Source organism: Nipponia nippon, unplaced genomic scaffold, assembly GCF_047370975.1.
Source record: "Nipponia nippon isolate SJK-2023a ecotype South Korea unplaced genomic scaffold, ASM4737097v1 scaffold_10, whole genome shotgun sequence".
In the NCBI taxonomy this organism is placed as follows: Eukaryota; Metazoa; Chordata; class Aves; order Pelecaniformes; family Threskiornithidae; genus Nipponia; species Nipponia nippon.
The window spans coordinates 17396040-17409210 of record NW_028262291.1 but is presented as its reverse complement, the minus strand read 5'-3'; the positions used below and the strand labels follow the sequence as shown (position 1 = coordinate 17409210).

At 45.3% G+C, this 13171-nt stretch overlaps 1 protein-coding gene across 3 annotated transcripts in view; it reads left to right on the top strand.

Annotated features, from left to right (window-relative positions):
- The window catches only part of SLC67A1 (solute carrier family 67 member 1), a 93562-nt gene that overhangs the window by 14350 nt on the left and 66041 nt on the right, over positions 1–13171 (top strand). For 2 of the 3 annotated variants that reach the window (XM_087745750.1, XM_009462584.2), the window contains exons 1-4: positions 5312–5831; positions 7867–7964; positions 10473–10618; positions 11359–11491. In XM_087745750.1, the coding sequence (XP_087601876.1) occupies positions 5658–5831; positions 7867–7964; positions 10473–10618; positions 11359–11491 (551 nt within the window). In that variant the 5' untranslated portion in view covers positions 5312–5657. Of the gene's footprint in view, positions 1–5311; positions 5832–7866; positions 7965–10472; positions 10619–11358; positions 11492–13171 lie in introns of those variants that run through there. The other variant, XM_087745751.1, reaches the window with a different exon arrangement.

Below are 13171 nucleotides of genomic sequence, written 5' to 3'. Positions count from 1 at the left end.
AAACTGCCCTGTGGTTAAACAACAGGACTGGCGTCCAAAGAATGATGGAGTCTGACTCCAGCCTCTTCCACAGACTTCCTCTGTGATTTCAGGCAAGTCATTAAACCCCTCTGTCTGTTAGGCTCCCATCTGCAAGACAAGGAGGATCTAATTCTTTTCCCTCATCCGAGTCTCAGCCTCTTTTTGTGTTTGCAGGGCACCAAACGGGGCCTTGATATTAGTTAGAGATTTGGGGCTTTACCATTAAAAAGTTAATAATAACCAGCCATATTTCAGATAAAATGTGATTTGCGGTTTAATATGCTAAGTAACAAAGACTTTACCAAAAGAATGAACAATAGCCTTTTCCATTTCACAAAATAATTTGCCAGGCAGAATAAGAGCACCAGCATTTTTATGAAAACAAATTATAAATAATTGCTTTTTGCAATTTAATACACACATAGAAAGAGCCAAAAGAGTTCAGCAGCCACCGGGAATCTGATTTCATTGCCGATTTGGACTGTCTCCATAGTTTTTATGAAAATCCCTGAAGACTGTGCTATTTTGTAAACTAAACATGGCTTTTTTTGCTGGCCATGTGGAGTCTTTTTCCATTCATTAGTGAGCTGCTTTTTTTGTGAACACAATTAGACAAAGAAATAAATCAGTCAACAAACATGGGACATAATTTTGGCAATACCAGGCCATCTATGCTCTTATTTGCTTAACTGTATAAATCTCTCACCAGACTACAAATGAGACTGGTTCCCTCAGGGTCAGGGGAAGAGAGGGATTGAGCCAGATCCTGTGGATCTGATAGCTCACGCTGCCCATGGCTGGTGTTGAGCGGTTTCCCTCATTATGGCAATTCAGCATTCCCACTATTGGGAAATTGCTTTGGGAGATTTCTTCCCTTTCCTCTCTTGTATTTCAAAGCGTAAGAAGCATCACCAGGACGATAGGTCCCTGAGAGCTGTGTCTCCGTAAAGTGTTTTTATGTGTTCCCTTGCCCAAATATCTGCATGCCTCACTGGTTTTGGTGCAATGGCCTCACAATGCTCTTGCAAGGAGAAGAAGGTATGCTTATAACTATTCATCTCGCACCTCACGTTCCTCCTGGCACCCCCCAGCACACAGCCCATAGAAACGCAGTTTCTCTTTGCAAGGAGAAATGAAAGCTTTGCTGGATCCAAGAGGCAGCGATTCCCTGTCTGGCATTCCCAGCTGGCTCTTCTGCCTGCCGTAGGTTTAGGTGCATACCCCCAAGGGCAGGGATTTGCCAGTCATCTGTGTTGGAGCAGGATTTGGTTCATCCTACTGTTTTTTTTGCATAGCTGGAGAGACCTGCCAGCTCGCATTCATAAAGGATTTGAGGCCTGAGAGATGCCCTTCATCACTGGGCAGCATGTCTGCACTTCTGTCCCTCTTTAAGGCTCTTTTGAGGCTGTGAAGCTTGTTTTGACCCTCTGCAGACAGGTGAATCCCACCCAGAGTACCTCATGTTGCTACAAATCCTATTAAGCTTCCTCTGTGAAAAAATACAAGTAGAGAGAAGGATTTGGGGTTTATTTCCCTGCTGTTTATCCTTTTTCAACCAACATTTTCAACTGCTGGTATTGCTGTGGGTGGATTTCCCCTCCCCATGCATATGCACTTTGAGCTGGCCTTGCTTCCCATTTCCAGTAATTTAAGAAAAGATTTCTGCCCAAGTAACATAAACAGTAAGTCTTTATAAATTTTTTTTAAAGATTTCTCAGGTTTCCCACTCTGTTTTTCCAGAGATCACCAGATAAATAGGCTTCAGGAAAGATATACCGGAGAAGGCAACTATAAATACTCCAAAAATGTTGAGAATAAGTGTCAAGACTTAATGCATAGCTAATGGCCTAATCTGCAGTTTCATCACAAGACATTTATCTCCTTGCTTGCTTTCACCATAGTCTCCCTGGAATATCTGTGCATTTAAAGTTTATTTATCCTACCCAGGAAAATTCGTTCCCTATTCATAACCTATTCCTCCCCAGTTTTTAAATTAATCTTTATTTTTTAAAGATGGCTTGTCTGTGACTGAGCGCTATCTGTGTTGTAGTCTAAAATTGAGCTAGAAGGAGCCTTTAGATAAAAATGCACCGCCAGCCTATTCCATCTGTCATTAATGGCACATTATCGCTGAACTGGCTCCTAGCTGGATGACTACAAATGCAGTTCAGCAGGGCATAGCTGGGAACGGAGTTCATCTCCATCATTCTTTGGCTCCTGCAGACATTTTCAGACTGGCTTCTCACTCGGGGGAGGAGGAGGATCTGCCTGGTGTCAGTCACACTGGCTATTTTTCCATCACTGCTCGTGCTGCCATGTTTAGCCCCTAGATCGACTGATTCATGGGGAAAGATTTTAAAAAATCAGGCGCTGAAAGTCAGGAAAGTCCAAGTTCCTGTACAGAAGACCTTGTGGGAAGACACCAAGATGATTTGGGTCTGCCAACATCTTGGCCAAGTTTGGAGAATACAGCTCATCCCTGCATCCTTGGGGCCAGGGCAGCATGGACATGGCTTGGCTCATGGCTTGTAAGCGTGGCTTAAAAACTGCTACCCTCTTCCCTTTGTCCTGTCTATGCCAAAGTGCAGGGATGGGGAGGTAAATGATCCTGCCCAAAGAGACTATTGCTAGAAGAGGATTGCTGAGTTGGGCCCAGGGCTCGTTCTTACTTGCAGCCTGATCGGGGATGCTAATGAGCAGGTTTGGGCACTAATCCATCAAGAGACATCCAGTGATGCACAGGAACCGAGTCCAGTGATCGTAGCTCATTCTCCATGATCACCTCCATGCCAGGCACCGAGTTTAGGTCCCCACTTCTGAGAACTGTGTCTTTTGCCCCAGAGGCTGAATATTAAACTCTGTTGGGATTTTTTGGTTTGTTTTTTGTTTTTTGTTTTTTTTACTCCATTTCCCTTGTCAATGCCAGTAAAAAGAAGCTAAATCTGAGTGAGAGCATGTGGCTGGTTAGCTGTCTGCACTGCATGCCCCGGGCAGGATGAGGCTCGTATCTGGTGGAAAGTGGCTGCATCTGCAAGTCATTGCTTCCCTCGGTCGCCTTGCTGGGATCTGTTTTCAGTTGCTGCTGAGACAAACTCACCAGTCAAAATATTGACGCTTTTCAAGTCCAAGTCAGCAAGTTTCCCGTAAGCAGTGTTTTACATTGCATTTGCATGAGTTGCTTTTTTGGTTGTCTCAAAGCCTCCATAAACAAAGTTCTGTCATTAATTTTACTCTTCTATTCAATGCTGGTAATTTGTACATTGTGCCTGACCAGCACAAACCAGGGAGTGACGATGTTGGTGCTGTGCTGCAGGACACTCAAAGTGCAGGCAAATCCATTGTTTTGCACTGAGATGAACCAAATGTTGAGCACCGATCCTTTGCTAAATTGGGATACATGCTGGGTAATCTTCCTTCTTCGGTAACAAATACAACTTCTAGGGCGTTGCGAGTTGGGTCTGTTTGAGCGCTGGTATCGCTGTAGGAAAGTCATTCTTTAAAGGTGCTTTTTTATTCATGCTCTGGCTGATTTTGTGAAGGGTTGTTTCTTTGCAGCCTCCAGCGATAGGGTACCCGCCCCTGGTGAAACATTAAACCTTTGGTCTTCCCCCTCCTTTGCCAGGAGGTAGAGCCTGGCAGCCCTCACCAAATCCGGGGGCTCTGCAGCGACATGTGTTGAATAAAAAGGCGTGCCTGGAGATCTTACAGTTTCTTCTCCCTTGGCTTGGTTGGAAACCTGGGAGCCCTGACAACCACTCCAGATCCAAGCCAGCAAACGTCTGTGGATGTCCCTGTATTGATGTGTCTGTGTCAGCATTCGCGGTGAGTCAAGCCTCCGTTTCTGAATGGAGGTGTTACTAAATTAGAGGGACTGGCTGACATGGTCAATGACAGAGCCTCAGGCTGGAGAGTCTGCATGAAATGTGAGAGCTGGGTCAACCAAAACCTCAAGGTTTTCAACAAGTAGAAAGTGTCGATGATTTGCCCCAGGCCTGGGGCAGAATATCCACCTGCATCAATGCTGGCTGGGGACCAACTGGACACATAGCAACTGTAGCATGAGGACCGTGGTGATGGGAATGCTGTGTGGGCCAATGGTGCATGCTTATCGGGAATAAGGCAAACCATGTAATGGGCCATTTGAAGAGGAGCATGGCCAGGATGTCCAGGGAAGTTATTATTCCCCTTTGCTTGGTGCTGGTGAGGCTGACCCAGCGTTGGGCCTCCCAGTTCAAGCAGGTTGTGGACAAACTGGATTGGACCTAGGGGAGGGCTACCAAAAAGGTCAGGGGTCTAGAGTACATCATCTTTGAAAGAGGTGGAGGGAATTGAGCTTTTTCAGCCTGGCAAAGAGGAGCCTGGGGTGATCTAACAGCCACCTGCAACTACTTGAAGGGCAGCTCCAGAGATGATGCAGCCAGACTCTTCTTGGTAGTAGCAGCTGATACCATGAGGGACAACAGCTGCAAGCCGCAGCTTGAGAAATGCAGATTGGACATTAGGAAAAACTTCTTTCCCAGATACTCAGGGAGGGGGCAAATCTCTTTTCTTGGAGATTTTCAAAGCTTGTGTAGAAAAAGCCACAGCTGAGTTGATGTGTTCAAATAGAAGGGTGGATGAGATCTTCTGAGGACCCTTCCTACGAAAAGTTCTGTGATTCTAGAAAATCAGGGCAATGGGATCTCTGCTTTCTTTTTCTCTTTAAAATAAAGATAATGCTCAACCAGACTTCCAGGCTTCAACAAGTCAGGAAACAAACAAATAAACCCCCAAGCAAGCAAGCAAGGAGACAAACAAATAAACCCCTAAGTAAACAAGCAAGCAAACAAACAAAACCCCCAAAGGACAAATGAGTCTTGTTTACTTAATTCCTCAGTTTGCAGTCAGCCTCATGATTTGTGTGGATTTAATACTTTTTTATGTTTTTGGCATTGGCTGGTAAATTGGAGTCCGAGTGGAGTCACATGTGAACATTTGCTAGCTCAGTCTCTCTACAAATTTGCAGCACCTGGTGAAGAAGGGAAAATGGCTCAGTTAGAGGTGTTGATAAAAGCAATTCTAACTGCATGTAAGGCTGGTGCTTTTTCCAGGATCTGTATAAATCTACTGCAAGAAGCACGAGGTCTTGGAAACAGCTGTTCTGCTGTAAGCTTCACTTGCAACCTCCAAAAATAAAATCAAAGTGCCTTTCCTGAAGAATTAAAAGAGTCATCTCTTCCAAGCCACCAGAGGCAATAAAAGTGAAAGAAGTGAAACAGTTAAAGAGTTGAAGAGTTTGTCACGTGCTCTTGTCTGGCGCAATGTCCGCTTTTACCCCGCTGGGACTCTCAAGCTGGTCTTTATCGTGATGGTACTTGAAACAATAAGCCCACCTGGGATAAGGCTGAAGAACAAGATCTGTGGTTTGATGCACGGTTACCTTTGATTCTGCCTGGCAAGTAAGCGAAGGGGAGGCAAAAAACAAAGAAAGAAAGAAAAAATTAATCCCTGGTATGCTGACTCAGCACCTTTCACATTGTAAGCTTTGAACTATACACACAGCTTCTCACCTTACCTATGCTCCCGTTCCCAGCTAGAAAGCAGCTTCGTGTCAGTTTTCAGCCTGTCAGCCTGCAGTAAGTCATTCCGTGAGCGCTATGAGCGCAAAAGCCAGCTCTGGAGGTGAGGAAGAAGCCTCAGGAATGAGGAGTGAGACCCTGGGGGAGAGCAGCCGCTTGGGAGAGGTCAAGAGGGGACAAGTGATTCTTGTTGCCTACCTGATTGCAACCCTAGAGCTGACCTTCCTCTTCATGCAGATGGGAGTCATGCCTGTGAGTATGAGTTGTCCTGCTTCACAGCACATCTTGCCTTCAACGCCAGGCTATGTAGTTTTCCAGCAGTCAGAAGAGAGTTTCTAGCAGGAGAAAATGTATTCCTACCTAGCAGGCAAGCTGTGACTGCATTCAGGGTATGCCCAGGCAGTAAAAGCTGGTTTATTATTTTTACTGTAGTAGCACCTAGAGCCCTTTCCTGGCCTGATGGCCCTGGGTGAAGCTGATGTAGTTTGTGTCTTCTTGCTTGCAGTGGGAGAGTGACCCAACAAGCAGGCAGCAGAAATCAGAGGTTTCAGATCAGAGGTGGGTTTTTCTGAGGGTGTAATAAACCAGCTGTGAGTGGGAATCATTGCTTCTCACTGGACTCTTCTGTCTGGTTTCATAGAATCAGAGGATCATTTAGGTTGGAAAAGACCCTTAAGATCATCAAGTTCAACTGTTAACCTAACACTGCCAAGTCTACTACTAAACCATGTCCCTAAGCACCACATCTACATGGCTTTTAAATACCTCCAGGGATGGGGACTCAACCACTTCCTTGGGCAGCCTGTTCCAATGCTTGACCTTTCGGTGAAGAAATTTTTCCTAATATCCAATCTAAACCTTCCCTGGCACAACTTGAGGCCCTTTCCTTTCATCCTATAACTTGCTACTTGGGAGAAGAGACCGACCCCCACCTTGCTACAACCTCCTTTCAGGTAGTTGTAGAGAGCAATAAGGTCTCCCCTCTGCCTCCTTTTCTCCAGTCTAAACACCCCCAGCTCCCTTAGCCGCTCCTCATAAGACTTATGCTCTAGACCCTTCACCAGCTTTGTTGCCCTTCTCTGGACATGCTCCAGCACCTCAATGTCTTTCTCGTAGCGAAGGGCCCAAAGCTGAACACAGTACTCGAGGTGCGGCCTCACCAGTGCCAAGTACAGGGGGACGATCACTTCCCTAGGCCTGCTGGCCACACTGTTTCTCATACAAGCCAGGATGCTACTGGCCCTCTTGGCCACCTGGGCACACTGCTGGCTCATATTCAGCTGGCTATCAAGCAACACCCTCAGGTCCTTTTTCCACCAGGCAGCTTTCCTGCTCTTGTGAGCTCCTGGATCTGTGGTATGCCTGTCCACCCCCGTCTCTGGTGAGCCCAAGCCTTCTGGGAGATCTCCCCACTGGTTTTGTGCCTCCAGAGGCAAACTGCTCCCTCCTTCTGGGACTAAACCAGCCTGTGTTGCCCTGAGCCTGCAGGCTGAGAGAGAGTTTATTTATGAGAGGTTGCTGTAGTTGATCACTGATCAATTACAGGGGGTTTGGGGACCTGGGTGCACAGCATGTACTGGGGAAGCGGGCAAGATTGGGGCACCTCCACACCTTCTGAGAGCTGAACTTGGCTGAGAGTTTTAAACAACTCTTAGCAAATGGCACAAAACAAAAACATGAATCAGAAATAGCTGTCCCTTGAGCATACAATTTTTAAATAAAAAACCCCAAAGGATTGTGGCTCTTCAAGATGTGCATCTGGGTTTTTTTGCAAGCTCAGGTTGTGGGTGTACCATCTAGATTATAAGTAAAGGCAATATTTTGCCTATATTCTGCCTGCATTTTTTCAGGCTTGCTCAATTAAACAACAGCTCCAAGACCTTACCGCAGTCATCTCCTGGGTGGTGCTTGGGCTGCCCCAGGTGCGTGGTCTGGAGGCAGGAAGGCTACTTAAAATCTATCTCATCCCCCTTAGCAGAAGCTGAATATGTTCAGCTGTGTTGGACTGCAAAGGTGAAGGGTGGTTCAGATTTGTCACCTGGTGCAAAATTGATGGTTTTGATCACATCCTGCTGATCTTCATTAGCAGATGGTGTCGCATGGAGGCTTTTGGTCTTTATTAAGTAGCCTGTGTCTGACCTATTAAAGATTTTATCTGTAGGTATGGGGAACTGAAGGAAGTGCTTGTTTGGAGTTGTAGTCCTCTCCACATAGGCATTAAGCTCTTTATTCAGAAATACAGTATACTTCATTTCCACTGACCTGTTGTGGTTTTTTTCTTTTTTAGTACTTGGCAAAGAGCCTAGGTTTGGATTCAGTGGGGTTTGGCTACCTCCAGACAACCTTTGGTGTCCTCCAGCTTGTGGGAGGTCCCATTTTTGGAAGGTAAGTGAGAACAATTCTCATGACCCTTTTCATAGCTGAAAAAGGCCAGGCATTTTTATATTTTAATAAAAACCCATTTAGTTCTGGTTCATGGTCCTGTTGAAATGTTTGAAGATTTCATAAATGGGCAAGGGGAAATAAATACTATAATTAGAAACACCACAACATAGAAGCAGCCTTTATATTAGCTTAGCTATGTTTTAATGAGACACGTTTAAGCGTAACAATATACTGGGAACAGGCTTAAATCATCAGTGTCCTCAGAGCCCAGGTCCTAACGGCTTAATCCTGCAAATGTTTTACAGCCATGTGTAACCTTAGAAATGTCTTGTGACTGGGAAACCTAAAAAAAGAGGGTATTTATCGATGTTAAGTAGAGCTGTCAATGAAAATAATTGAGGGTTGTGTTATTTCTACAGCTGACTCTCGCTGTATCTGCATCAGTGTTTAATACAGAGCTAGACTTGCATGAATCTTTAAGGACTGATACATCTATAAGCTTGTCTATCAAAATAAGACAAGAGTGGAAAAGATTCAGGTTTTCTGCCTCTCTACCCCATGGGACACATGCTCCTGTTCCTAATGAAATATAAACAGCCCCAAAAAAATTCAAGTGGTGGGGGAATGCATTCCCGAAAAGCAGAAAAAAATTGAAAGAGCAGTGTAATCCAGGGATAGGAAACTAAAACGACGCTGAGAAAATCTAGGTTTTCTTCTTAGTCTGCTTCTGATCAACAAAGTAATAAATGGATACAGAACTGGTGGTGTGTCCCTCAGTTTTACTGCATGGGATTTACCATTCTGGTTGATGTAGATGGTGAGCTCTACAGGATCCTCTGGTACGCAGTGTGTAGCACTTCAAGGATCTGATCTCTAAAAGCCCTTGGACACTGCCATAATACACAAAATTAATAACAGTATTAATAACTGATGTTCAGAAGAGATGCTGAAGGGAAGGAAAACGGCAAACCAGAATCTGTCTGGGTCTGGACTCCCACTGACGTAGATGGGACTGAAGGTGTATATTGCCAGATTGAAGCCAAAGTTTGCAATGTAGGTTTGAGATAAAAAGGATTTTCTTAGATGTGAGGCTACTTTGACCTTAGTGTGAAGGTAGATAAAGGGAAAATGGGAAGGAAGGAGATAAGAGAGAGAAAAATGTGTAGTTTAGTTCAGTTTTCTTTGTTCTTCTTGCCTGATGCTGATAAACGGCCATGAGAAGACGAAGCACTGAATTTACTCTTAAGGAACAAAACCAAAAAAGCCCTGGGCTATCTGGTTAATCATGGTCTTTGGGTTACAAACAGGTAATATAAACTTCCCTGGCTTTCATGTAAACAGAGAAGCTTTGTTTGACCTGTACCTCTTCCTCAACACAAACCCTTTTAATTACTTATGCTTAGCTTTGTAGATCAGTCTTGGCATTGGTTTTGGTTGTTTCTTTTAGCGTAAGCGCAACTAATTTCGTGCAAGGTAACATTCGTTGCTAACTGTAATATGCAACTTCAGTAAAATGAAGGAAGGAGGAATTAGAGTGAAAAACTTTATCTAAGGCCTATTTTATGGTCATCTTAGTCCCAATTGCTCAGAACCCTTTCTGTGGTACTCTTGGACTTTGTCCAACTTAGCTTTTTAAAATATCTTGGAGTTGAATAAAACCTGAACTAAAACCTCATCTGGCTGTTTTGGTTTTTTTTTCCTCAAATAGAAGCAAATTTGAGTCACTATTGTGAAGTCTTTATTGAACCTAAATAGAAAGCTATCTATTTATTTTCTTTAAGTGGTGCTGAATGAGAAATGTTGCTTTGAGCATCCTCTGGAAAGACATTGGAATAATTTCTATTGCTGTTGAACCTGAACTAAAAAATTAGCTAGCCTGATTCCCTGGTCTGAACCAACTCTAAGTCATAAAAGAAAATTTGAGGGCGCTATATGCTCTGAAGCGATAGTATTGAATGAGTTACTGAGCTGAGCTGCTGTAACTGCCTCTGTCTGTGGCTGGTCTTTAGCAGCTCTGAGATAAATCGTGTTTATTCATTGAAATGCCAGTGGAAGGGACTTAAGCAAGCATGTTATCTTGTGCTTACAAGGGGTCGGGAGACAGGCCGATTGGTGGCAGCTGTCTGCATGTTCCCCTGTTACACCAAAGTGTCAGTGCCCACCTTCCCAGGTGGGGAGCTGGTGCTTCAGCACTGGTCCTTGCACTCCTCCTCCAGGCAGGGCTTTCAGTTTTGGGGGGCTTGTTTTGTTGGTTTTTTGGTTTTTTTGCAAGGCAAAGTTTTGTATTGCCAGTAGTCAGCAATGAAGAGAGGTTACCAAGTGAGCTGATCTCCTCTGAATATCTAGCCCTCTTTTGGGAACAGAGCACTTCTGAGAATCTGATCAGCGCTTCCCGTGGTGGATAAATGAGAGTGAGGTGGCCGTGCAGCTCCATCCACGTGGGTGCATCATGCTTGTAATGACCTGCACAGTCCCACTTCTGACAACCTTGTACCATTTCTGTACCAGGTTTGCGGATCAATTTGGCACCCGAGCCGCCTTAATCATCTCCTGTGCGTCTGGAAGTGCATTTTTCCTGCTCACGTCCATCTCCACCAGCATCCCGCTCCTCTTCCTCTCCAGGCTGCCAGCAGTGTTCATGCATGGGCTACCAGGTAAGGTCGGTTAGGGCTGAGTGACTTTCCAAATTGCTTTTATTGCCCGATTCCTCTCTTCTTGCTCATGTTGCTGGAAGTCAACAGCACGAAGAGAGGCAGGAGGAACATTTGATAGTTATCAGGGGTGAAATGGTGAGAACATGAAGCAGCAGGTGTATTGGTTATGGAAAGCAGGGCTGGTAGCCTCTAATCCCAGGTCCATTCTCCTGTATGATCTTGAACAAATTGCTTGGACTTCACCATTCAGATGTGGGTGATGAATACTTGCTGGCAGCAGTGCTATCCCAAACTTCTCGGTTGCCTTCTTGTAACTGGGATATTTTATAAGAAAGCTTTTCCCTTTCTCCTGGTAAAATGAGCATATTAGTCAAAATGAAATGTAGTTACAAAAATATCTTCCATTACTCACCAAGCTGTTCTGCTTTAGTTGGCCTTTCCTAGGTATTTCTAGTAAAAACCATACAAAACCTTTAGCTACCAGAAGTCTGTGTAAATCATGCAAGAGGACTCAAGTTGATAGGGTGTTAAGTCTCTTCTTGCCACTTGTAAAGTGGTTTGAGTGTGTTGTTTCCTACAACTGATGGCCTGAACCAGTTCCGCTTAGCCGTATGCACAAGTATTTGCCCTGAGGTTGCAAGGACTGTTTTGTGGCAGGTGCTGTTTCTGTGGCCTAAAAATTTATACCCACTGCTCAGACCCTGTGACAAGCTGCTTTCAAGGGATTTGTTTCCCTGCAGGTGCTCAGAAGGTTATTACAGACCTGACTACTCCTTCCCAACGTGCTGATGCATTGGGGAAGCTGGGTCTTTGCTTTGGAATAGGCATCATCATTGGCTCTGCCCTGGGAGGTGTCCTCTCCACCAAATTTGGGTGAGTGGTCCGCTTGTTCTGTGTTGGCCTTGTTGCAACCATTGAGGGAGCTGCTAAGGAGTATTTTGCTTCCCCCCTAGCTTTTGATATCATCTTACTGCTGGTGGCAGTAGAGGATTGTACCAGAACTCAAGATTTTCTTTCCATGCTGCTACAAAGAACTACTCCCACTCTTTTTAAGGGGACCTTGTTGAAAATCTCATCTTCCATGTACTTAAATTGATTTAAAAAGAAGAAAAAGTGAGAAATGGAGTCTGTCTGTCTCCCAGTTGTCTTGTCTTAGGAGCTGAGTGTGCTGAAAAGCATCCCATATTGCATGACTTGCTTTTAAGAAAGTGTTGAACAACTGAGAAATGGAAATTGGGAGCAGTGTGAAACTCGTGGAGAAACTGGTGTGCTTGGGGGATGCTCGATATAGAGCAAGACCTTGAGAAAGGGGAAAGCAAGCTTGGGACAGTGGGGGAAAAGAGTGAGGAGGTCTAGCCCTATCACAGCAAGATGAAGCACATACCTGACACTTCCCTGTTTGCTTTTCACAGGCTGGCATGTTGTAGTGAGCTGCCACCTTCTCTTATAGAATCCTAGAATCATTCATGTTGGAAAGGATGTCTTAAGATCATTGAGTCCAACCTGTTAACCTAACTGCCTGGTCCACCTCTAAACCATGTCCCTAAGCACCACACCCACACATTTTTTTGAATACTTCCAGGGACTGTGATTGTATCACTTCCCTGGGCAGTCTGTTCCAATGCCTAACCACTCTCTCCGTGAAGAAATTTTTCCTAACATCTAATCTAAATCTCCCCTGGCACAACTTGAGCCCATTTCCTCTTGTCCTGTCACTTGTTACTGGGGAGAAGAGACCGACCCCCACCTCGCTACACCCTCCTTTCAGGTAGTTGTAGAGAGCCATAAGGTCTCCCCTCAGCCCCCTCTTCTCTAAACTAAACAACCCCAGCTCCCTCAGCTGCTCTTTGTAAGACTTGTGCTCCAGACCTTTCACCAACTTCGTTGCCCTTCTCTGGACACGCTCCAGCACCTCAATGTCCTTCTTGTAGTGAGGGGCCCAAAACTGCACGCAGTACCTGAGGTGTGGCCTCACCAGTGCTGAGTACAGGAGCACTATCACCTCCTTGGTCTTGCTGGCCATGCTATTCCTGGTACGAGCCAGGATGCATGTGCTGCAATAGAAAAGAAATGCCTGATTTTACTGTATTTACTGGTATCTGTTTGTTATTAGTAAGGGAAGCTCCAAAGGTGTGGTGTGTCAGAGAACTTTGGAGGCAGGGAAGTGCATTTGGCCGTAATCTTCCTGGAAGATTCCTCAGTGTTTCTCTGGTGGGGGGGAAAAAAAAAAAATCCCTTTTGCACTTTTGAGCGTTTATTTCGCTCTACTTCTTTTATTATGGGCACTTGCTTCTGAAGATTCAGGTTAGCATGGAAATAACTTTTTTCTTCAACCTTTGCGGGCATTATAGCTGCTCTACGGCGTAGGACAGAGGTTAAAAATCACTGGGGGAAGCTGTCGTTTTGCGGACTGGGGCTTGTCCGGGAGGGGAGCGGTGCCGCCGGCAAGTGCCGGTGTCCGCTGGGTGTCGCCGTCGGCCCGCCCGCGCGCTGCCCGCGGCTGCCCGTCCCGGTCCCCGCCGCCCGGTCCCGCCTGCCCTCCCTTGCGCAGCG